Source organism: Austrofundulus limnaeus, unplaced genomic scaffold, assembly GCF_001266775.1.
Source record: "Austrofundulus limnaeus strain Quisiro unplaced genomic scaffold, Austrofundulus_limnaeus-1.0 Scaffold0, whole genome shotgun sequence".
Classification (NCBI taxonomy): Eukaryota; Metazoa; Chordata; class Actinopteri; order Cyprinodontiformes; family Rivulidae; genus Austrofundulus; species Austrofundulus limnaeus.
Window position 1 is genome coordinate 227,460 of NW_013952402.1, and position 24,768 is coordinate 252,227.

A 24,768-nucleotide genomic window follows, 5' to 3' on the forward strand; every position below is an offset into this window, starting at 1 on the left:
GATTTGGATGAGTGCCAGCTGAATGGCGTCTGTCCCAATGGAAAATGTGTGAACACTATGGGCAGCTACAGGTGCACATGTAAACCTGGCTATGCCCCTGACCCCACCCTCACCACATGCATATGTAAGTATACACAAAAGTACACAAACCCTCCTCCTGTCCATCAGTAAAGTAATTCACAAAGCAGAGGTGCTGCGTTCCATTTGCATGCTGGTTTCTAAGTTTTGCTCCTTTGTATCCTCCCTAAGTTTATTTGTCACTCCTCTCTGAATGCACAATGAAATGTGAATTTTATTTGGTACAGCTGTGTTTGATGACATGCATATGTGAATACAATGCATGGAGGAAAGCATGGTGTTCATTTCATAATAACAGTAACTCAAGCATGAGCTTCTAAAATCTCATGGCCAAACTATATCACACTTCCCACGTCTAATCCCGAATATGTGCTAACAATGATTACAATGTAATCTGTGATAAAATTGGACAAAAAAGAAAAGGGTTCACTTACCACTGATATTTATTTGACAAYTAAATCCATTCCATTTTGTCCTCCTGAATTGTATACAGTATGTAAATATTTTATCCATATTTTCTAAGGGTTTTCATGATGATCCATGCCTCTTGTGTGTTTGTGCAGCTTTGGTTAAATAACCAAGGTTCTGAGAGCTTTTCCATTTTAACGTAACCTAAGCACTCCCAGATGTAAAGGCCCTGTCACACTAGACAACTTATGCCAGTTTATGAACATTTTAAAGACGTCTACGTTGAAGATGGAATTGAAAAAAATCAACAGGAAGCTTCTTTTCAGAGTGTACATAATGTAATTCTAACTAACTGATCAAATATATAACTTATTAGCAATTTAGACATGAAAAATATTTCATAAGTTGACATAAGTTGTCTAGTGTGACAGGGCCTTTGGATCTGATTAACTCAATTCAACAGATTGTATCACATTCATCTGCTTATATGAGGGTAGAAGAAGATGTTGGGAAGTCTTTTTTAACCAAGTCCATTTTTTATTAAGGTCARTTTGAAAAAGACAACAGTGTTTCACCAACAGTATAACATCCACCCTTTACTTTTTTTGTGTTGTTGAATATTGCTGATTAGTAATTACTTTTCTACAGAAATCAGCCCACAGATCAGGAACAATACCCTCAAATCTTGAGAAACACCCACTGACTGTGAATATAAGTGTGAATCACTTATTAAATCATTTATCCTATCGTATGGTTCAGKTTTGTTTGATGGCATCCAAATAAGAATTTGGAACATGGGTGGAGGATAACTCTGCCTGGAGACTGCATCCAAAATTCTTATTGGTTCCCAAATGGAAAACTATATGAAATACATTTTTTTAAATTCATTGATCAACTTCCCACATAGCAGACAGGTGGATCTGGTGTTAGACTGGTACTTCTAGCTGACTATTAGCATGGCAAGTGGTTTGTCAACCAGATGTGAACTAGGTTTGGTAATGATGCCATGGTTTTTAAGACAGCATGCCACAACTGGCCTAGTTGTGGTTTGGCTTATATGGTGCTGGCCCATTCATAGGCCATCTCTGGCAATCCACAGTTGGGCCACCAAAGGGCCGTCATTGCCTTATTTGAGCCAAGTGTTGTATTGTGTGGGCCAGAACAGGCACAGACAAATTTTGTCTATGTGGGTTGGGGCGTTCTTTAAATGCCTTGAAGGGCCTGAGAGTTCAGCGCTGGTGKTTTTTCTAAAATAAACTATGTCTTCTCTTAAAACAACATGTTAACAGGCCTTTTATCTGTCATCTGAATGAGGTTTATGTGCTAAACGTGAATTTGTTAGTTCAGCCATCTTAATCGTCTCCTTCATTGAAACCAGAGGCTCACAGTGCATCTCTTTAGTTTAAAGGTTTGTGATTCTCAAGAGTTTTGACCCATGAAAAATATAGATTTTTTGGGAAGAATATGCAGACAGTCTAGCCTGGACTCTTTCTGTTGTTGCACGTCACACTGACAGGTTTTGTGTTGAAGATTAACTCACTGCTTTCACATGTGGGCACACTTGATGATCTTCTGGACTCACTACTAGCCAGCAGTCTGGGTAAACCCTGTAAAAAGTCAGACCCAGTGTTGCTTAAATTTCCATTTCTACATGCAGCGATGGAAATGTTCAGGTCTACTACAGTGCATGTGTGTAAAACCAGCTTAACTTTCCAATTCATGCTTTGGGTTAATCCAGGCTGACTCAGAACAAAGGCCTTCAACAGATAAAGAGAACAAAGATTTAAGGCAATGTGAGACATTATTCATAAAATATACTGATGCATTTTTATAATGTTCTTATTTGGACATCTGATAAAAATCAGGACTTCAATGAGACAGAATCACAACAACCTGGTAAATCCAAATGTTCAGTGAAGAGAAAAAAACAATTCCCTTTGCCTCCTTGTTTTATGCTGAGTTGAAACCAAAGCCCCATTCTTACTGGATGTTGACCCAGCTCCTACATAACCTAATAAAATGTGACAGGGTTGTAGCAAATTTCAAAAACCTCATTCAGGGTGAAGGCAATTGTAATGCCATTTCACCTCTAATACTCACCAAATACACTTTTCCTGCTTTTCTTTCTATATTCTCTAGATTGTTTCCTTTGCCCTCACCAAGCTCTGTAGAGTCCGTTCAACTCATGTCAGAGAATTATATGATTGACGTTTATTTCTCATGGTTAACAGGGAATTTCCCTGGACCATTTCACAGATGCTGTTTAGTTCTGCCTACTGGATATGGCACACAATGGTTTGTGGGATTGTTTGGGGGCAACTGACAGTGAAGTCAGTGACGGGACAGGTTATCAGACTTTGAAGATTGGACTGTTGAGCAGCTTAAATAGTTTACTTTTGGTTCATGCTGGGCCAACTTCTAATCAGAAAAAGGACAAACTTTTAAAATGTTCAAATGTTGATATTAGTGCCTAAAATAACAATCTGGAGATGCAAAATAGAGGTTAACTGAAGACATTTGGGTTTAAGATCAAAACATGATCATGAGACAAGTGTTCTGAATGTCAGCTTTTATTTCCTGGTACTTACATGTAGATGTGTTAAACAACTTAGGATTTATCATCGTTTGTATTGCACCACAGCATTTTTAAGTGATCAAAAGTATTGGAACAAGCTATCTTAAAGTAAATAACATTTAATATTTGGTGGCATAACCCTTGCTTGCAATGACTGCCTCAGTCCTGCGACCGATCAACATCACCAAACTGTTGCATTCTGTATTTGTGATGCTGTTCCAGACTTTTACTGCAGCTTCTTTCAGTTCTTGTTTGTTTCATGGGGTTTCTCCCTTCAGTCTCCTCTTCAGGAGGTGAAATACTCTATTGAGTTAAGGTCAAGTGACTGACTCGGACAATTTAAAATCTTCCAATTTTTTCCCCTAATGAAGTGTTTTGTTTTGTTGGCAGTGTGCTTTGTATCATTTTCCTGCAGCATGATAAAATTCTTCCCAATTAGTTTGGATACATTTCTCTGTAATTTGGCAGACAAAATGCTTCTGTACACTTTGGAATTCATTCTGTTGCTACCATCATCAGTTCCATCATAAATAAATATGAATGAGCCTGTTTCAGAAGCAGCCATGACATTACCTGCCATGACATTACCTGCACCATGCTTCACAGATGAGCTTCAGATCATCAACAGTTCCTTTCTTTCTCCACACTTTGGCCTTTTCATCACTTTGGTAGAGATTAATCTTGGTCTGATCAGTCCATAAGATTGTCTTCCAGAACGTTTGTGGCTCTTTACAAATTTCAGTCTGGCCTTCTGATTCTTATTACTGATGAGTGGTTTACATCTTTGTGTATGGCTTCTAAATTTCTGCTCTATTTATTTAATTTCTTCTTTAAACAGTGGATTGTGATCCCTTCACCCCTGAACTGTGGAGGTTGTTGGTGATGTCACTTACAGATGTTTTTTTTTCACAGCTCTCAAAATATTTCTGTCATCAACTACTGTTGTTTTCTTTGGCCGACCTGTTGGATGTGTGCTGCTCAGTACACCAGTAGTTTCAGGACATTCCAAATTGTTGTGCTTGCCATGCCCAATATTTGTCCAATGGCTGTGATTGATTTTCCTTCTTTTCTCAACTTTTCTCCCATAGACAGCGCTCTGGTCTTCATGTTGGTTTATCCTCTGAAAAACCTACRTTATAGTTTTAAACCCAGGCCAAAAAGTAGACTAGTCATGCAGAGCTATTTAATGTTTGAACAATCAACTTTAAAGGCAACACCTGGTCATTAAAAACACCTGTCAGTCACATGTTCCAATAGTTTTGCTCTCTTGAAAAATGTGGGGTTCAAACAAAAGGTGGTATTTTCTGAGTTGTTTAACATATCTACATGTAAATACTAGGAAATAAAAGCTGACATTCTGAACTCTAGTCTCATGGTCGTCTTTTGATCTTAAACCCAAATGTCTTCAGTGTACAACAAAACTACGAGAATTTGACTTGCTGTTCCAATACTTTTGAAGAAGACTGTATTTTTTGTAATATTAAGTGGCTAAAATGATCTGCACTTGGCAAATACTGTATGAAATGTGGCCAAGATTGCTGTAAACCAACATCAACATCTTCAGCACTAAACCTGCACTATAATACTAGATGTGTACTATAATGCTAGACGTGTACTATAATACTAGATGTGCTATAGTACTAGACCTTGGTGCATTTATCTCAAGTTTTCATTATTCCATATATTCTTAAAGTGCTTGTGACGCCTATTCTTCAAATACAAAAAGTCAAAGAAAACATCTTTATATTTAAGAAAGTTTGAATAATACACACAATTTAACCCATTTTGTCCAATAACTGGCATATTTTCTTTTGAACTTGGCTCAGCCAAAGTGAAACAGGAAGTGACATCAAAGGGGAACTCTAACAAAGAAAACTCTCTGGTCTTTGTTTATTGAAACAATATTATTTGAACTCTGACTCTTCTTCAGCTCTCTCTGACAGTGACTCAAAATAATCTTAAGAAACATCCGATTCTTCCCTACAGTCTGGGTTGTTGGCTGTTGTATTAACGCTCTGTTCACATGCAGACATTCTCCTTTGACATCATTTCCTATTTCTTCACATGCAAATATCTCAACAACTGTTCATCTCAGTGACATGAAATTTCTTTAGCAATATGTTATCAATGTCATCTTTCTAAAATGTATTCATATGTATTACAAAAATTTGACATCACAGGCACTTCAATAATCTGTGACAATTGTTACACATACACAAGCAATACTTGGCACAGCAATCTTCACTTCACGCTGCCACTTTCACACTCCTTCAGGTCACACAGTGGCACCAGATGCCCCTAAAATGGACCATAATGCTTTGTACTGTGCAAAGATGGTGGCATCCACAAAATGGTCCACTGTTGGATAATTGTGATGATTTTTCCTTCATGTTTAATTTTCTCCCTAAGTCAGCAAGATAGTCATCTCACGCTTGGCAGGGGGATAAACAAACTTGGATTAACTAGAGAAAGAATAAATAGTAGCGAGGTTTCTGGTATAGCCTCATGTTCCCAGCTGCCCACCCTCCTGTGCAGGGTGCATCCTGCCATTGTTTGGTTAACTTTTAAATCTGTCTTCTGTCTGATGACAGATTGAATTTTCATTGTTGGTCACCCTGCTGCTTAAATCAAACTAGTTTTGGCTGGCTACCGACTGAGTGCTCTATGTCTTCAAGACCCTTTGAAGACCAGCAATAGCCTAGCACAGTGGTTCCCAAACTTTTCAGCTTTTGACCCACAAAATAACAGTAGCAGAGACCTGTGCCCCCAACTGTTTCTGGATGATAAACATTTGTATCAGGTCAACTAAACACGGGCATAGTAACAATATTTTTATACTACATTTATCCATTTTAAATACACTAACCTCACTCCTTTGTAACAACTAAGGCAAAAATGTAATTAATTCAGAAAATCTTTTCAGGACCCCACCTTGATGTTTGAGGACCCCACTTTGGGTCCCGACCCCAACTTTGGGAAACACTGGTCTAGCAGATACTTGTTTAGCTACAGTTTGAACGGGGCTGAACCAACTCTTCAGTCATGCCTTACGTTTCCAGATAAAACTTTGAAGCTAAACCTTGAAGTCAAGAAATATTTTGCTATTTCAACACTTAAAGTAAATGAGTTTTATCTGAATTAAAGACTCAAAACAAGCTTTAATGATTTTTGAAACCGCACTCACTCCAGATGTTTTAAAATCTGCTTATTTGTTGGGAAAATATGGGTCAAGTGTTTAACCAGTAACTGAAAAGATTTACTTGAGGTAATGCTTCTTGGAAGACAGAAATCCTGAACAGAACATTCTTGACCTGCCTTGGAGATCGTTATTTTGTCTGTGAACCATCTCCAATTGGATGCTGTGAGGAGGTTTTTACAGTGCCATAAAACACAACACAGAGACGAAGCCAAACTCTCTCGCATGCCTTCATCTGAGTCAACACTTGACGTTGATAGTGCATGAAGCATTTGCATGAAAAAATGACATAAAATATATTTTTAATGTTTTCCTACAACATGTTGTCCTTCCTATGGTGTGTTAGAATGTGTGTTTATGTTTTAGCTTTGATTGAAGACTTTTGTTCTGGTGAAGGGAACCTTTTTTATTTCTTCATGTTTGTCTTGTCGTCCCCCTCCCCTCCCCCTCATGTCTGTGTCTTCTACACTTTGGTGTTCCACCCTCCACCTTCTCCTCCTGCGCTCCTCTTCAGCCAACACAGCTGCCGTCCAGGAGGAAAAGGGCGCTTGCTTCCGTTTGGTCAGCTCAGGGAGGCAGTGTTTGCACCCAGTGTCTGCCCAGCTGAGCAAACAGCTCTGCTGCTGCAGTGTGGGCAAAGCCTGGGGCCCTCATTGTGACAAATGCCCCCCTCCAGGAACAGGTAAGGCTCCAAGTCTCGCAAGGCTTACATGCCTCCAGACTTTTCTTCCCCATTTGTATGGGCCAAACGCCACTCTGACTCTCATCGATTGGGATGCCATTTAAGCATCCCTGTCAGGTTTGTCCTCTCACTCAGCAGTTTGTAGAGCTCAGTTTAAAAAGAAAAGTTTTCTTCTCCTCACACAGATTCAGGTGTAGCTTTAGATTTTTGTGATCACAAACCTCTGAGTCTTTTAGCTGATGCTTAAATGCACATTGGAAATGTTGGGAACCATCAGCAATGTAAATGAATGCACATTTAATCAAAGTTAAACACCTCTTGGTGAATTAATTTGCATAGATTTCAATTAATATTTGTCCCAAGCATTTTGTGTATTAATAGGGCCTTTGGGACTTTCATCCAAGAGTCAGGTCATTTGTTTATTCTTCATGTTGAATGGCAAGTTTTCTTTGTGAGGATGTGTAGGGATATTCCTCCCTAAAACAACTAGTTGTCATATGTTTTGTAGAAATGGTCAAGGAGAGAAACTAAACAAAACCAACCATCGTTAAAAAACATCATGCACAACAATAGATCAAATGGAAAAAGCTATTTGAAAAAATAATAAGTTGGTATCCTACGACTGACTGTAAGGTTTAGTGCAGTGGTTCTCAAACATTTTTATCATCATCATCATCATCATCATCATCATCATCATCATCATCATCATCATCATCATCAATCATCAATCATCATCATCAACACCAGCCACAGCTGAACTAAGTGCTGAACATCAGCAAAATGCAAAAAATAGAAATAAAAAGAAGATAAAAACAGATAATTTAAAATTAAAATAAAAAGAAGATTAAAACAGATAAAGTCACTAAAATTAAATAAAATCAAAACAATTGGGTTGAAGGCCAATAAGTAAAAGTGTGCCTTTAGATGGGTCTTAAAAATGGACAATGAGAACCATTCAATTTATACAATTTTTTCAAGTTCCTAACATTATGATAGATATTAAAACAGTAGTACATCTTATATTTATATCTGACGTTAACAAAACACCAGACCAATCTGCTTGAATGCCTAAATGGAAAGGCCCTGTCACACTGTGATGTTTTAGACAACTTGTGAAAATTTTGTCCAACACTGAAAATGGAATAAAAATATTTGCAGGAAGCCTATTTTTGATGTATACATACTGTAACGCTAACAATTAGACTGAATTTATAACATATAAGAGTAATTTATTCATAACAAGATTTTCATAAATCAGCATAAGTTGTCCAAATGGCCTGGACTTTATCAAGTCCAAGGACTTCAAAGTACTTCACACTACAGTCATTTATCCATTCGTACACTCTGGATACACACTGACAGTGGTGCTGACGGTGGTAAGCTACAATRTAGCTCTCAGGTAGACTGACAGAGGTGAGGCTGCCGTACACCACTGACCACACCAACTGGTAAGGTTGGGTGAAGTATCTTGCCCAAGAACACAACAACAGAGATGGATGGAGCAAGAGTTTGAACCAGCAACCCAACAGTTACAGGATGAACCCCTATGTTGTGTATTAAGCATTATAGTGTGACAGGGCCTTAACTTACTCTAAACAAATCCCACTGGCTGAGAAACACACACCTAGGCCTGATCATCCTCGACTAGGTGTTATTTAAAGCTAAGGTGTTTGGAGGGAATGGCCAAAATACCTGAATAACACATAGTTCACTAACAAGAATTGGTCCCAAAATTTGAACAAAACCAAAGATAATTGAATCRGTAAATAACCCTTATCACAGTTTACCTCATGGTAAACAAAGGAGGCAGGATCTTTATTGTTGCACCAGCCTGTCTCTTGTCTTTGACTCCCAGCTCAAAACAGCATAGGTTATTGAACTGATTCACGGGAAGCCATCAAGATATAATAAATACACACAACCCTGTGTGAATGATGTGGTTTAATATGTAATGATTTTATTGTTTTTATGTTTTGGACCTTTTGTTACAAACAGGTCCTATAGAAATGTCACATTTACTGCTTAAGTAGTCACTTACTCATAGATAACCACTCCAGATTTCTAACTAAATGACCTAAAGCATGAGGTCTCTGCAGGCTGCTTGGAGGACTTGAGATGGTTTGGTGTGAGGCAGAGTGTACCAGTGACTCAGTTTGGGCTCAACTCTGGCCTTTAAGAATAATATCTACATGACTAAATTTGTGCACTAATGCTAAATACCTGTAGCTTGGCAAATTGTACTTTGCTATACACATCAATATTTAACCATTCATCATGGCAGAATAAACATTTGTAATGACACCACTGTGCAAGCTTTACAAGGTACGCTGTTTAAAGAAGCCCATGTTTTATGACTCCAGAACAGTTTTTTCCCTCTTCGTGAATGAGTTTCACCATGTTTTTGTTCTTTCATCCTAAAATGTTGTGTCTGCGTGGATGTTCAGAGCATGACTTAACAGCTGCTTTTAGAGTACATGTGGAAAGTCTTGTGCTGTTGCTGTTATCACCCTTTGACTCCCTTGTCTTCTTTCTACTTCCAGTTAGTTTCAGCCTTGAATGTAGTTGTGTGATTTCATGCATATGCACATCTTTTATTTAAAGTATGGGTTTGTATTTATTTATTTATTTATTTGTTTGTTTATGGTTTATTAATTCAAAATCATAGTTAATGTTTAAATTAACTGAGGGCTGCATGGTCGGGCAGTTGGTTACTTGTCTACCAGCCAGAAAGTTGCAGGTTCAACTCCTGGCTGAGGCCTTTTTTACGAGGAGTTTGCATGTTCTCCAGGTAGGTTCACTGGCTACTCTAAATTGTCACCAGCTGTGAGTGAGATCATAAATGGTTGCCTGTGATGAAYTGGCAACCTGTCCAGGGTGTATTCCAAAGACCACTGGAGACCAGGTACCCCTGACCCTGCCCAGAAGCAACCGGGTTAAGAGAATTGAGTGATAAACTCACTGATTTAAAAAAAAAAGCAAATGATTATTATAAACTTTGTCACACAGTTCATGTCTACAACATCTGTTGGGAAAGTATTCAGACCCTTTCAGTTTCTATACTTTTCAGATGAAAATGCTTTCAGTTCACCTCAGGATATTCCTATTAATTTTATACACTAAACATAGAAACAAAGTAAATTCTCATCATGTTAAAGTCTAAATTAAGCAACTTAAAGTTGTTTATAATAAAGGCACTTAAACTCTCATGTTAAAAGTCTGATGGACCTTTGTCAGATTTCTCTATCAATATGGTAGATAATAAAAATGGTGAGTTTCATAGATAATTGTTTATTCCAAAATAGCAAAAAAGCTGATGGTTTTTTGTAAAAGGTAAAATCTGGTAAGGAATACATAAAATTCAGTTATTTTTTTATTTTTTGTGTGTGTAGTTAAATTGTCCAACAAGTTAATCAGAATGTATTAATGACTTTGAATGATAAAACTCATTTTAGAAATGGGGAAAGCAACTCAGAAAAAAGACTGCACCTGTGCAGAACTTGGTCAGTCTGGTTTTTGTGGTAGAGTGACCAAAGCCTTTTGAAACTTCCCTAGAAAAGTTTTGATATYCATGAATGAACCTCCTGATTTATACAACAAATAAATTTCTGCAACACTCTTGTCACATTGATTTCTATTAKTTTTTGTGTTGACCTATCATTTTCTGAATATATCTTTGTTGTATTTTTTGCAGAAAAAAACATCACCTAACACATAAAATCCCTCTTTTTGTGTACTTTTTTTACTTAGTATTTTGTAGTGGAGTTTAGTTTTTGTTAAGCCTGTTTAAAATTCCACTTTCATTCATAACACAGAAACTTTGTGGTTTTAAAGCTAAAATCAAATTTGCATTTTTGATAGAGCTTTTGTTTGACTTAATCATTTGTACACTAATAGTTTATTTATGTTATTTTTACAAAATCCTAAAAAAGTGGTGTTATTCTTTGGTTTTATTGTCTGTGTCTCACCTGCCTGGACTCCTGCCGTACGAACAAAACTTTTCTGTCCTCGTCAGGAAATATGAAGCTTCTGTGATGAGCACTGCTAAGCATCAGAAAACCACATTTACTGCTGTTTTTTATGGAGATTTTATTTAAAGATTGAAACATTTGCTTCAGATATAAGCTACTTCCTGTCTGTAAAAGACCATCATTGTTTGATTTAAACAGGATTCAGGTGTTTTGAAGGTGGAGGTTCCATAAAAAGCATTTGTAGTGTTTTAAAACGGCAGCTATCGAGTTTGGTCTGAACTTCATTCTGTTAGCTCATCAATCCTATCAGACAAAACTTTATTTCTCCAAACTTAAGCTATTTAAAATCTATCTACAGCAGGTAAGATATTTTGGAATAGATGGAATCTTCCTTTAAGGCTGCTGAGTGTTCTGTAAAACCTTTAGAAGCTGTCACATTAAAGATTTTTACAGTTTTCATAGTGACGGTTCTAATGGGGAAATGTATTTAATGATGCGTATTTTGTGTCATTTCGCAGCCATGTTTAAAGAAATCTGTCCTGGTGGGATGGGATACACAGTTTTGCCAAACCCTCCTGTGAATAAACCGGTAACTGTTTACCAGGAGCCCGTGGACTTGATACCCCCACACCCCCTGCCAACACCTGAGCGACCGGTGGAAGCGTTTGGGACAAAAGAAGTGATTATACCAGGTCAGTCTTGGGTCATTATATTTTTGACATACATGAATTGTATAAAATGGTATGAATGTTCTGGTTAATCACAGCTGCTGATCTAATATTTTAATCATTTTTTAAAATCATTTTCAACAATGAAAAGTTACTTGAGATGTTTAGACATCTTAGGCTCATTAAGATGACCAAATTGTTTAGAGAACTGCATAAAAAGATACCATTTATTTTGTTTTTTATTAATTTTATGAACTATAAAGAAGCACCGAGTCAGAACCGRTGTAACAAATTACACCTGCCCTCTCTTGTTTAAGAGTGCTGTTTATTTATCAGTGTCCCGGTGAAAAATGTGGTGACGGCGGTTTAAGCAGCAATCTCACGTTATGCAAATTACAAAGCAGCACTAGAAACGCTGATTTATGATGCAGCTGACGTGTGATTAAGAAGATAGATCTGAAAAGAAACTGCCCTCCTGTGCTATTTGTTTGGAGAGGACAAGGATCGAACTGTTSGGCTCAGCAGGCGCTCCCTTTTGTCACGGCCCGGCCCGGCAGGCTTCACAGGGGTGTAGTGTGTGTGTGCGTGTGTGTGTAGGGGGGAAGTTAAACCAGGCCGACAGAAGAAGATGAGCTCCGGCCTCCTCTTATTATTCAGGACATGCTTGGCAGTCTCTGAGGGGAGAGGAAACTTTTCAGCACTTTAGCTGATTCAGACAGGGTTCAAATTACTGCAGAGCTTTGAACACACACGGGACACAGAACAGCCCTGAAGAAAAAAAATGGCCCCTGAAATTTTGTGCAGATTAGTGTTTGGACTACAGCTGAATGTAATGCAGCACCTGGCAGCTGTGCACATTTGTATTTTGTGCAAAGCAGAACACAATGTGTGGTGGAACAGGACAACTTTTGCATGCAAATGTTGGGTGCAGTGTATGAGCAACAAACACTTTATGACTGCTTAGTTATTCTATCACTATTGGAAAAATTGTTTAATAAAACGTTTAATAAAATACAATTGATGCGACCTGCCATGAAACCAGAAACTTTGAGTCTGTTTTAATCGACATGCATTTTGGTGAATTATAATCTAACTTATTTTGTGATTTTCTATCAGTATTGGAGCTTGCTCCATGGAACCAGTTATAATTCAAAATGTGACTGATGGTGTGACCAGAAAGTGACTTACCTTGACCTCAGAGTTCAACTTGAATGGTTTCCTTGACTCTTTTCTACCATCCTCACTATCTATACAATCACCCTAGGGTCGCAATCCTATTGAGTCCTCATCTTGAAGTTGACTACAGTCCTGTGAACTTTATACATTTAATAATTTTGGGTCAGAGGAACATGAAGCTGCTTGGAAATAGTCTTGTAGCCTTTATTTTTCCATGCAGTTACACGTTTATTCACATAATGGCTGATAAAACGCTTGAAGGCACCTATATAAAGTGAAATACTTGGTTTGAAATGAAACTAAAACGCAAAAATTATTAGTTTCTTAAGGAGGAATAACAGATCTCTTATAAAATCTTTTTTATGCCACRTTTTTTGTTTACTGTAACATTAAAAGCATACAGAGATACATTAGATCACAAAATAACAGTTGTAGAAACATGGGAAGTCAGATATTACTGGTTTTCATATGCAAACTTAACCAATAACGCTGTTAAACATGAACATAATAACAATATAAACAAACCTAATAACTACAATATTTATTTTATTCATTCACGATCATAAAAATGTTCCATTAGCAATTTATTTGCATTTATATTGATGTCTGCAAATCATTTGGTGACCATCACTTGATGCTTTGTGACCCAAAAAGGAGCACCAACCCCAACTTTGGGAACCACTGCATTCCACTTGAATCACTTGCCACAAGAAATAAAATTTGTTACAGTGAGCTGTTATGGACCGACAAAGAAGGAAAACATATTTTTATTATCTTAAACTCAGCTGTTAGGTAAATTCTAGTGATTATCTGATTTGTTAGTGCTACATGTTGGAGATTAAGTTATTAATCTAGCTATAATATGCCATCTCTATAGTGAACTTGATAATCCTTGTAATCCATAACACCCTTTTTTAGCATAAAACTGATTAAAAGACTTATTATGAAGCCTCTAACATATACAGTTCTACCTTTTAGCTTTACTTTAAATTTTATTTCAAAAATTGTTCCTGAGATGCTAAGTTATGAAGAAATCTCAAAACCACTTCCTGGATTTATTGCAAAATATATGTTGTTATTGTTCATTTGTTAATTCTACAAAGTCTAAATTCAAAAACTTTGTGTTTAATGTCTTGATTGAGTAGAGCTTGTTGAGAGGACCTCTCCTCCCGCTCCAGTTGAAATCCTCCCGACTAATGCAGGCCAGGAAATTGCTCCGACTCAGTCAGCAGGTGAGCTTGTAGTGTAGTACTTGATCTTGAGAATCACCAGTTTTTATAATCAAAGCAGTGACAGTTTTCTAAGTTTAAACTTGAAGAAATGTAATATTTTAAAATTAGTTTACATTTTCTAAAATAATGATGTTTTTTTATTGTTGTGGTACTCAGTAAAGTTTTTCTGCTGTCTGTCTTCTGGCCCAGAGGTGGACGAGTGTCACATCAACCCTCACATTTGTGGTCAGGGAGTTTGTTACAACACAGCTGAGAGCTATACCTGCCACTGTTATGAGGGCTACCACCTGGACGACACTGAGAACACATGTGTAGGTAAGGAACAGAAAGTACAGTGGTCATGTGGTGCACATGTATTCAGTGTGTAATGACAGCAGAGTTGTTGTATTTATTTAAAATTCAAATTGTCATCAGCAACAAGAAGGATGAGTTTTGTGTCAAATTAATCGTCCTACAAACAGCCGATTACCAGCTTTAATTCATTTTTCTTTTTAACTTCTCATTAACAGCACTGAAGTAAAATGCAACTTAATGCAATAAATTCATTTGGTAGCAGAAAGTGTTTACCTTACAAACATTAAAGATTAACATCAACCAATCAACTGTCAAAGTCCACTGTGATGGACCTGCGACCTGTCCAGGGTACCCCGCCCCTCGCACGGGGACTGGTGGATATGGGCACCAGTGACCCACGTGGCCCTGAAAGGAATAAGTGTGTACAGAAAATGGATGAATGGATCAACTAATTAAGATGTCATTTTCTAGACTTTGAAAAACCCTTAATACTGTTCATCTATGATTCTTGCCATTCCATTGTTTTCTTTTCTCCACAGTTTTACTATAATTTTACTTGGCAGCACAACGGCTCACTGGTTAGCACTGATGCCTCACAGCAAGAAGGTCCTGGGTTTGGTCCCCGGTTCGGATCTGGGGTCTTTCTTTGTGGATCTTGCATGTTCTCGTGTGGATTTTCTCCGGGTACTCCAGTTTTCCCCACACCCCAAAAACATGTAGTTGCCTTCAGGCCCAGGCCTCTCTTGAAAAAGAGCTCTGCAATCTCAAAGGGATTTAACTGATTAAACAACGGTAAAATAAAAAAATAAAAATATCCAAATCCACAAAATGTGCAGCATGATCACGAAAAGTGTGTTATAGCTTTTGTACCAAATTTCCATTCATTTGCAAGTTACCACATACAGTAGATAAAGGAATTTTGCTGRAATAAACTATAAAACTGCTCAAAGAGCAGGCATATTTATTCAGTTACATCTACTCTTAGCTCCATATRAAAATCTTATTTATTGATAATTTTAAATTGTTATATTTATTAGAACTGAGTTTAACCTATTGGTTCGACCTTCTGCAACTGTCCCTTGGGGGGAAAAAATTTCCCAACTTCTGTGTTAGAACCACAGACAGTAGCTATAAACTATTCAATCAGTGCAACATACAGTTTCATGGGTATTTTTGTTGAGATACCCAGTCTTGCTCATTGATACATGTTGAAGGTATGACAGGTCTTTAGGTCCCCTTCACATTGGATGATGACCTACACACCCTAACCAACAAACACAACCTATTAGGACATGACTGGATTGTGGCTAATTTCCTTCAGTGTGTAGGAAATCATGATTCTACTAAGCCCTTTGTGCAGAATTTTCTGTATATTTTCCCTAAGATGCTCTAACACACACTCACCACAGTCTACACACGTTCTGGCGCAATTCTCTCAGATTGGGTCAGGTTGCAGCTACACTCCAGGAGTTTAACATGAGGCTACCACCACTGGTGTTAGGACAAATCCACGAACTTATCACAAACATAATTGTAGCTTTGGCATGAGGCCTGTGTGTCCAGTCCTGCTGCAAGTTCTCAATGACCAAGTTATGCTGGTGCGCAGATGTCCCATGTCAAATTTACTCCCACAACACTCCTTAAAGACCAAAATATGCACGATAGGTTGCCTTCAGGCCCAGGCCTCGCTTGAAAAAGAGATATGTGATCTCAGTGGGATTTGCCTGGGTAAATAAAGGTTAATGATAAAGTTCCAATATGCTGCCACCACAATAAAAAACGCCACAACCTCACTGCAAAGTTTTGTGTGAGCTGAAATCACTGTGGAACCATCACACATAAAGAGGCACCCACTCTTAATACAAAGGATCCTGAAAACTCCCATCTGAAGCCGCAAAATTGGCTCTCATAGGTGTGATTAAAAATAACACTTTTTTTTCAGAGCAGCTTTGCCTGCCCCTTCTCAACACAAGGCTGAACCATTCCTCACAGACAAATGTGCTGAGTATTGTGTGATTGGTCAGATATTTGTTGGCAAGTTTGTTTATGCAAAAAAAGCATTTGGTCGGCGATGGTACTTCAACCTCATCCAGAAGTCAGCAGCTGTGCATCCAAACACTATGGATAATTTAGAGGAACGGTTGTCAGAGGCAGTCAGAAAGTACGTAGATCTACAGTGGATATAAAAAGTTTATGCACCCCTGTTAAAATCCAGGTTTATGCGATGTAAAAAAAAATGAGACCAAAGTAAATAATTTCAGAACTTTTTCTACCTTTAATGTGAGCTATAACCTGCACAACTGAATTAGGGGAAAATAGYAATTATTTATGGGGGAAAATAAAAATAAAAAGTTCAAATAAGGTGGTTGTATAAGTGTGCACACCCTCTTATAACTGGGGATGTGGGTGTTTTGAATTAGCTAATCACATTCAAACTCATGTTAAATCTGAGTCAGTACACACCTCCCATCATTTATAGTGCCTCTGATTCACCCCAAATAAAGTTCAGCTGTTCTAGTAGGCTTTTCCTGACATTTTCTTACAGCCGTGGTCCACAGAGAGCTTTCAAAGCATCAGAGGGATCTCGTTGTTTAAGAATATCTGTCAGAAACGTACAAAAGTTTATCCAAGGCATTAGACATATGGAACACAGTGAAGACATCATCAAGTGGAGGAAATATGACACAATAGTGATATTAACAACAACTGGATGATCATCCAAAATTGATGAAAAGACAAAAAGTAAACTGGTCAGTGAGGCTGCCAAGAAGCCTACAGCAATGTTTGATGAGCTATAGGAAATTCTTATAAATACTAGCTGTGTAGTACATCACTACAATCTCCCGTATTCTTCATCTGTCTGGGCTGTGTGGTAGTCTCCCAAAAAAGGAAAATGTATCATGGTCTGATTAACTTCTTGGCCATAATTCCATAAGGTATGTTTGGTGCAAACCCAACACTGTACATCACCAGAAGGACACCATACCCACAGTGAAGCATGGTGGTGGCAGCAGCATGCTTTAGGGCTGCTTTTCTTCAGCTTGGACTGGGGCCTTAGTCAAGGTGGAAAAAACTGTGAACAGTTTAAAATTCCAGTCAATCTAGTCACAAAACCATAGCAGGGTCATCAGTCAGTATTCTGGGGTCTTTGAAGAGCCATAAAAGATCAGGCTCTTGTGAAGCATCAAGTGCCTCAAGAGTCTTCTTGGTACAGCCAAAGCTTTGAGCACAGATCCATATCCCATCCAACAAAGCTTCCTCACATTTTCTTTATAAGTGAGTGGAATTCTGAATAAGACCAGAGACCACATAGTTACCGGTCTGAGCACCACCCTCCTGCCCGCTTCATTGCCGTGCTGGGACCTAAATGTGAGGCACTCTGTCATTCTGTGGTTTCCTGCTGTTTCAGTGGAGCTCTCCCCACCCACCAAAATAATACTGAACCAGGGCTGTGGGGGCAAGCAGGCCTGATGATTATTTCCCTATAGCTGCAGTAAAACCTCTCCCCAGCTGTTGAGGGTGTGTAATCACAAGCTGGTTTATTTTTTTAGAAGTTTACATAATTATTTATATGCAACCAAAGTATGTAATAAAAGTATACAAAAACAAGACCAATCGAAGAATCACAGGATTTAAAAAAATACCCTCATCTAGTCTTTTTGACTGTCTTTTGGTTCTTTTTATTTTAGATATTGATGAATGTGAGAATGGGACAGTGTGTCCTTCGGGTATCTGCTACAAYGAGGCAGGAGGTTACAGCTGTGGATCCTGTCCTGACGGCTTTTTAGGGCAAGGAGGCCAGTGTGTAGGTAAGTCCAACACAACTCTCTCCATGTTACTGCAATGCATCTTTTTTAAATTAAGGGTTCCAATAATCTTTCCAACAAGTCAAACTTTGGTCAGCATCAAGGCTGTAAACAAGTATTCTCAAATTTCATGTTTTACAGGTACAAATAAACATACTAACACAGGCTGTGGATTTATTTTGACTGAGACATCCTCTTACTTGTGAGATGCTGCAACGGCCACAAAATTTGCCTGCAATTTTTTCTCTTTCTCATCACAATTTTCAATTTACACCTCTGGTAGCTTTGAAAACAATTCCTGCAAAAATGACATCAGCTCAGTCAGAAAAAGAGTACTGTAGTTTTTGGTATCATTACATGGAACARTGGAAATGAAAGTTAAGGAGCCTGTCCGGTGACAGTGGATAAAAAAAAAAATATGGCCATTAGATAATTATTGTAGTCATTACAGTTAGGCATGAAATAATACTTAGCAACATATGCTGCAGCTATTAAATAGCTTTATTATTGTATTTGAAGCTTAAACCTTAAAATTGGCTGCTCTTGTTCTCACTTTTGCTGTGAAAGGAGTTGGAGTTATGTCACGTTCAGGAATACAGCAAAAAAAAAAGTTTGCCGACACACACTTAGAGAGGTTAATGTCATCTCGTGAATACTCGTTCTATGAAAAATGAAGTATACTCTTTAGATTAAACATACACCAAATAATCAGACTCCAAAAACGTCTATGTCTCTTTCAAAGAGACATGGCTGCTCWAAATTACCTCATGGCCATGCATTATTTTTTTATCCAATGTCACCGGACAGGCTCCGTAAACATTTGCATTAAATTATCCAGGCACAACAATGGAATTTAGGAGAACCAAGTTAGAAAACCCAGCCCTATTTGGAGCTTTACACTGTGATTGCAGCTGAGGCTAACATAAAGTCACACAGGTGTGAGTGGTTGTCCAAAGGCAAGGATGACAAAAGATAACTATGGTCAATGACACAGGGGAGAGACAAAAACATGCTTTCCCCTTTTAGTTTTAGGATTGCAAGTTAACCCACACTTTGGAATGGACTAATGTACAATCCATTAGTGGTACCGTTGAAACATTAATTTAAAAAAAAATACACAAAAGTCATTTTTGCAATGTGCCTTCTTATTATTCTTTTGACTAAAGTAATATGTGACCTTCATCACTGGTGTCTTTGCTGACACCCTGACTGATGAAGTTTACAGTTCTTGTTTCCTGGGGCTTTGTACCATTTTCAGAATAGATTACGTCCTGCCTTCTCAATTTCCAATGTCTAGCCACTAACACACACATATAAATCAACCTAGGAAATGCATGCAGACAAAAATAATCCCCTCATCAAGCAGTAAAACAACAAACTATTTTGAACTACTCACAGTGTGGACCCAGTTTTTTTCCTCTAGAAGTCCTGAAACTTCAAGCACAAACCAAAGTTGTGCTCATCTTGCTCTTATTTCTGTAGCCTGCTGTTCTTACATCCTACTTATGTGACATGAGGTTAGCTATGAGGATCAGGCTGTTTGTGCACCATATAAGGCAAGCCAAGCCACAATGGGGTGGCAAAAAATGATGGTGGAGGCAGGAGGAAATATTAAGGCAGAGCAACAGAATCTTTTATAGAAGTCAATAAACCATCGAACAGATGTTTGCACCACCCAGCCAAAGTCAGGGAAGTGTCATGTCTGTGGGTTTGTATGTTAAATTTGTCTGTATACTAACAGACAGAAACTATTAAAAAACACTTTTACAAAAAAAAGAAACATTGGTTATTGGTAAGTATTAAAACTGATTTAGAGTTAGGGCAAAGCTTTGTGTTTGGGATATAAAAAGATGAGTAATGATGATGGACAGGCTGGCAGATTAGATCAGGCATGAGTCTCCTTGGCTATGCTTGTCTCAGATTAGTGAGGGTAGGGAGCAGATGGAAGAGAACATGGAGAAGTAAAGGTGTGTCCCTAAAGGAAAATAATTCAAAAGCAGCAGAAGCAAGAGGGAAAGCAACAGTTATGGCATTTTTGCATTCATATTTGCATTTGCCATTATGGCCCACTTCCATCATGATTCTGGAACCCAGAGACCTGGGGTTCTATTTAGGTTGGGCTGCTGTGGCCGATTTGATGCTGTCCTGCTCTGTTTCAGCTGGTCTCGAACCTATAGAGACTTGAAGAGAACTACCACGAACTTGATGTTGTCTACTGTTGTGTCGGCGTTTTTGAAATGATCTCTGCCCACAATGAGGCGGCACTCAACTAGGGCCAGGCTGGGCTTTGCCTTGCAATGCAAAATACCATTAGTTCATAAGAGAATTGGAAACGAGTGCCAGTAGGGTTGAGTGGATAGAGAGGGCTGATGTGTGACAGTAGGATATCTGCAGGAGTGAAGAGGACAAACAAAAAGACAAGAAGCAGAGCTGGAAGTGGTCTAGAGATAAAGATGTTAAAACTTTCTTTGGGAGGGACGAAAATGGACAGGATTAGGAATGGGTGTATCAGAAGGACAGTTCTGGCCGAGCAGTTTGGAGACAAATTTAGAGAGATGGTTTGGACATATGCAGAGGGGGTGTAGTAGATATTTTGGGAAAATTACGTTGAATATGGAGCTGCCAGGGAGAAAGAAAAGAGACTGCAGAGAAGGTTCGTGGATGTCACGTAGGTGGGTATGCAAAGAGACGGTGTGACAGGAAAGGTAGGATGAGACAGAGGCAGATGATTTGCTGAGGTAACCCCTAATGAGAGCTGGTGAAGGAGGAAAATTAGGAAGCACACATCTGACTTTTGTGATTGCAATCATTGTGTTAGAAAGTGACCTCTTCTTTTCATCAAATCAGAGCTGAGACTGACCTGTGTATAAGAGGTAAAAAGCACAATTCTGATTAGCCTAAATGTGTAGGCAGTATATTAGCTGTTTGAGGTGTACCAAAAGCTACATTTTGACTAATCTACCCTAAATCTCAGATTGTCTCACATCTCATATTTATACAGCGTTGGAAGCTGCAGGGTTTGTTTTGAGCAATGTAAAGCTTGTTTATAGCAACTATAGTTGAATAACTATATGCCTTTTTTTTTTTTTGCCATACACACTACGTGTAATGCTGTCCAACCATGAGGTGCTTCTTTCTCTTCTGTTTGCCCTTGTTGTTTACTCCTCAAACATTTAATTAGATTAGCTCTCAGGGATGTGAGCCACTCAGATTCTGTTCCTTCACTCAGTGAGGAAACACTGCAGTCAGTCACTCACTATTAGTTTGTTTATTACAGTTTACAACTTTGTCTTTACAAATGTTCTTTTAAACATTTACTCAATAAGGCGACTTACTGAGCTCAGCATGTTATTTTTGTAATAGCTAACAAAATAAATGTGGGACAAGTTCATTGATTAAACTTTTATTGATCTAACGGAATTCTCCTTTCTTCTGTGCCTCTGCAGATGTAGATGAGTGCCAGGATGAGCGGGTCTGTATCAGAGGTCACTGCCAAAATACCCACGGCTCGTTCCTATGCCAGTGTGGGCCCAGTTACAGAGTGTCACCAACTGGAGACCAGTGTGACGGTAAGGCTTCTGTTTCTTTCAGCTCTTTGTTGAATCAATTCCAGAAATATAAAAATAACCTTTAGTCCTACTGACCAACAGGTATAACTTTCAGCATTTTTTAACAAAAACATTATCTTGCCTTGGTTTGTAATGTGGTATGAAATTTTAATATATTTGAAAGGTTACTGGTTTACCGCTAAATCTACTGTGTCTATAATTTTTAGAGTTCTTAGTAAAATAATAAAGCAGTTAGGTTTTTTTAATTTTCTTACTAGATCTAGCTGGAATGAAAGTCAGTTCCTCTTAGTCTGAAGCCTTGGTTCTCAGCCAGAAACAGATAAGTTCCCTCTTGGGGCTGGACAGAAGTTTTCACCTCAGGTGGAGGAGTTCAAGTATCTGGGTGTCTTGGTCACAAGTAACAGGAAGATGGAGCAAGAGATGCATAAATGGATTGGGGCCTGAGCAATGAGTGTTGCTTTTGTCAGTCATAGTAAAAAAAAGTTGAGTTGAAATGCAAAGCTTCAGATTTTCTGTTCTGTTGGTTTTCCAACCCTCACCTATGGTCGTGAGTTCTGGATCATGACAGAAACAAGATTCTGTACACAAGTGGCTGAAATAAGCTTCCTTCATAGGCTGGCTGGGCTCAGCTTTAGAGACAGAGTGAGGAGTTCAGTCATTCAGGAGGAGCTCGGAGTAGAGCACTGCTCTTTTGCATCAAAAGGAATCAGTTGAGGTGGTGCATTTGATTAGAGGGTTTTCTGACATGTCCCACTGGGAAGAGGCTCCAGGGCAGAGACAGAACTCACTGGAGGGATTGTTTATCTTTTCTGGCCTGAGAACAACTTGATATCTCCCAGGAAGTGCTGGAGACTGTCGCTAGGAAGAAAGATGTCTGGAGTTTCTCATCTGGATGGAGACGGAGAGCTGAATTTTGGTTATAGTTATTCTGTTGGCCTGTTGGCAATGATTGAACAGCAGATGCCTTTCCTGACCCAACCAGAGCTCAGCCCTTCAGCCCCAGGATTTAATGTTAGGGTTATTACAAGACCACGGCACTGACCGCCAAGCTACCATAGCATGAGTTATTGGTTTAGAATTCTGCAGAAATGTTAATTTTTTTCTATTTTAAACAATTTTTACAGTTTACCAAATACTCATACTTTCTATTTATAACAATATCAAATATAAACCAAAATAATATGAAATTAAACGTTTGAATATAAGTTGCGTAGTGGTTTATTGGTTATCACTGTCACCTCATTCACGTTGCTTGTTAGCACCTAAGAATATCAACCACATTTGTACATGAGTCGATGCCTGATGTGTCAGTACTTGATCATGCATCACATTTACAGTCAAATATACTGATCAATAAAAGTGGAATTGCACTTACTGCTTCACTGAAGACCTGAGATGTTTTTTTGTAGCTGAATATATGATGAGTAGGCTGTAGATTGCACTTTTCTTCCTTGCTGTGTGTTCCTGCCACCCTCATAATGGCAGCATTAGTTGCAGCTATTAAATGGGAAACATAATTCCTGTTTTATGACTCCAGTGTCTTGCATTTGGAACATTTGTGGCTTAAATAAAGCAGACCTGGTTTCTGACACAGACATGAATCTCTGCTTACGAATCCTCAGAAATGCTGTCCGTTAAACCCAACCTGGTGGTTCAGTGATGGTACCATGTGGTGTCTATAAATGTGTTGTTTGTGTGAACATTATATGCAGGCACTCCTAATCACATTGGTTTCTGTGTGATGTATGTTTATGTGTTGATCTTCTAGATGTGGATGAATGTGAAGAAATGGACCAGCCTTGCGGGGCTGTGGGCGATTGTGTCAACAACATGGGCTCCTACACGTGTTCCTGCCCTGATGGTTTCCGACAGATCAATGGAACCAGCTGCACAGGTAGGCCTAAACAATAAAAGTGTTCTTGAGATCCACGTCTGATCAGGGATTTAAGCAAGATACTCTTTAAATTGCTGAAGTTAAGCAGTTTTGGTCATCAAATAGCTGTCATTTCCCAGAAGCACAGCTTCAAAGCCAGAAAAAGAAGTCCAAACTCAGAGGTCTCAGTTGTTTCTCTCTGGTTTGTCTCAGATATCGACGAGTGCGTGGAGGAAGCAGAGCTCTGCCACCCTCATGGCAGATGTCTCAACACAGAGGGAACCTATCAGTGTGTGTGCGACCGTGGGTTCACTGCCAGCCCCAACACGCCCTCTTGTGATGGTAAGAAGCAACTGATGCACCTTAGCTTTTAGCTAACCTTTTATTAATTTTAGCTAGTTGTTTCTGTTTTTTAGCTAGACTTTTGCTACTTCAAAGTTTTTCGGCAGTGTTTTGCTACTTTTATATTTTACTTCTAATTTTCCTATATTTGGCTTTCAGCTAGTGTTTTGCTTTAACAATCAAGTTTCTGCTTATTCAGTAAGTTTAAACCAGTTCTTCAGCCTTCAGTGTTCACCACACAATTTGGCAAAAATTGCAGTTTATTTTTTATTTTTTTGTAAAAACAGTTTAGATTAATGAAATTAAATAGGGGCAATAAAAAATTGTGATCAGAAAACTGTCATTTTTAATTAGGATAAAAAGGAAAAGGGTAATTTATTTTTATTGACATAATGAAAATCTTGTGATTCAAACATAATATAAGGCCCATGCCAAACGTAATGACCACCTGATAAGGATGGTTGAGTTACTGTGATACAATCAACAGTGTCTAAAGCTGCCAACCAGCCAAACAGGGGCTGTGTGTCACCATATTTGTCATCTTCATCCCCCGCTTCTCCTCGTCGTCGCTCCACGCCACTGAGGGAGAAGAATGATGAGGAGGAGAAAGTCTACAATTTGTTTTACATATGGTGCTCTAACGTTCTCCACTTTGGCAGGAGTCTTGGTCTCTGTGGCAAACCTGTTTTTAATGCCCTCTCCTTCCTCAGAAAAATCAGAAAGAAAATAAAAAATAGAGGAAAAGCAACAGACAGAAGCCTTTAAGCTGGCCGTCTAGACTAGGAGGGATATTTGTTGCCCTCCGTCTCGTGATTTATTCAAACCCAGACTCAAGTGGAAGCATGTGTGTGTGTGTGTGTGTGTGTGTGTGTGTGTGTGTGTGTGTGTGTGTGTGTGTGTG

General features: G+C 38.5%; 1 protein-coding gene across 1 annotated transcript in view; it reads left to right on the forward strand.

Annotated features, from left to right (window-relative positions):
• ltbp1 (latent transforming growth factor beta binding protein 1) overlaps positions 1-24,768 on the forward strand; it is a gene marked incomplete in the record, with an annotated part of 130,121 nt that overhangs the window by 88,635 nt on the left and 16,718 nt on the right. The window contains 9 exon segments of the mRNA XM_014001507.1: positions 2-124; positions 6,772-6,939; positions 11,426-11,599; positions 13,897-13,983; positions 14,173-14,298; positions 17,967-18,086; positions 21,530-21,652; positions 23,421-23,546; positions 23,739-23,867. Coding sequence (XP_013856961.1) covers positions 2-124; positions 6,772-6,939; positions 11,426-11,599; positions 13,897-13,983; positions 14,173-14,298; positions 17,967-18,086; positions 21,530-21,652; positions 23,421-23,546; positions 23,739-23,867 — 1,176 coding nt within the window.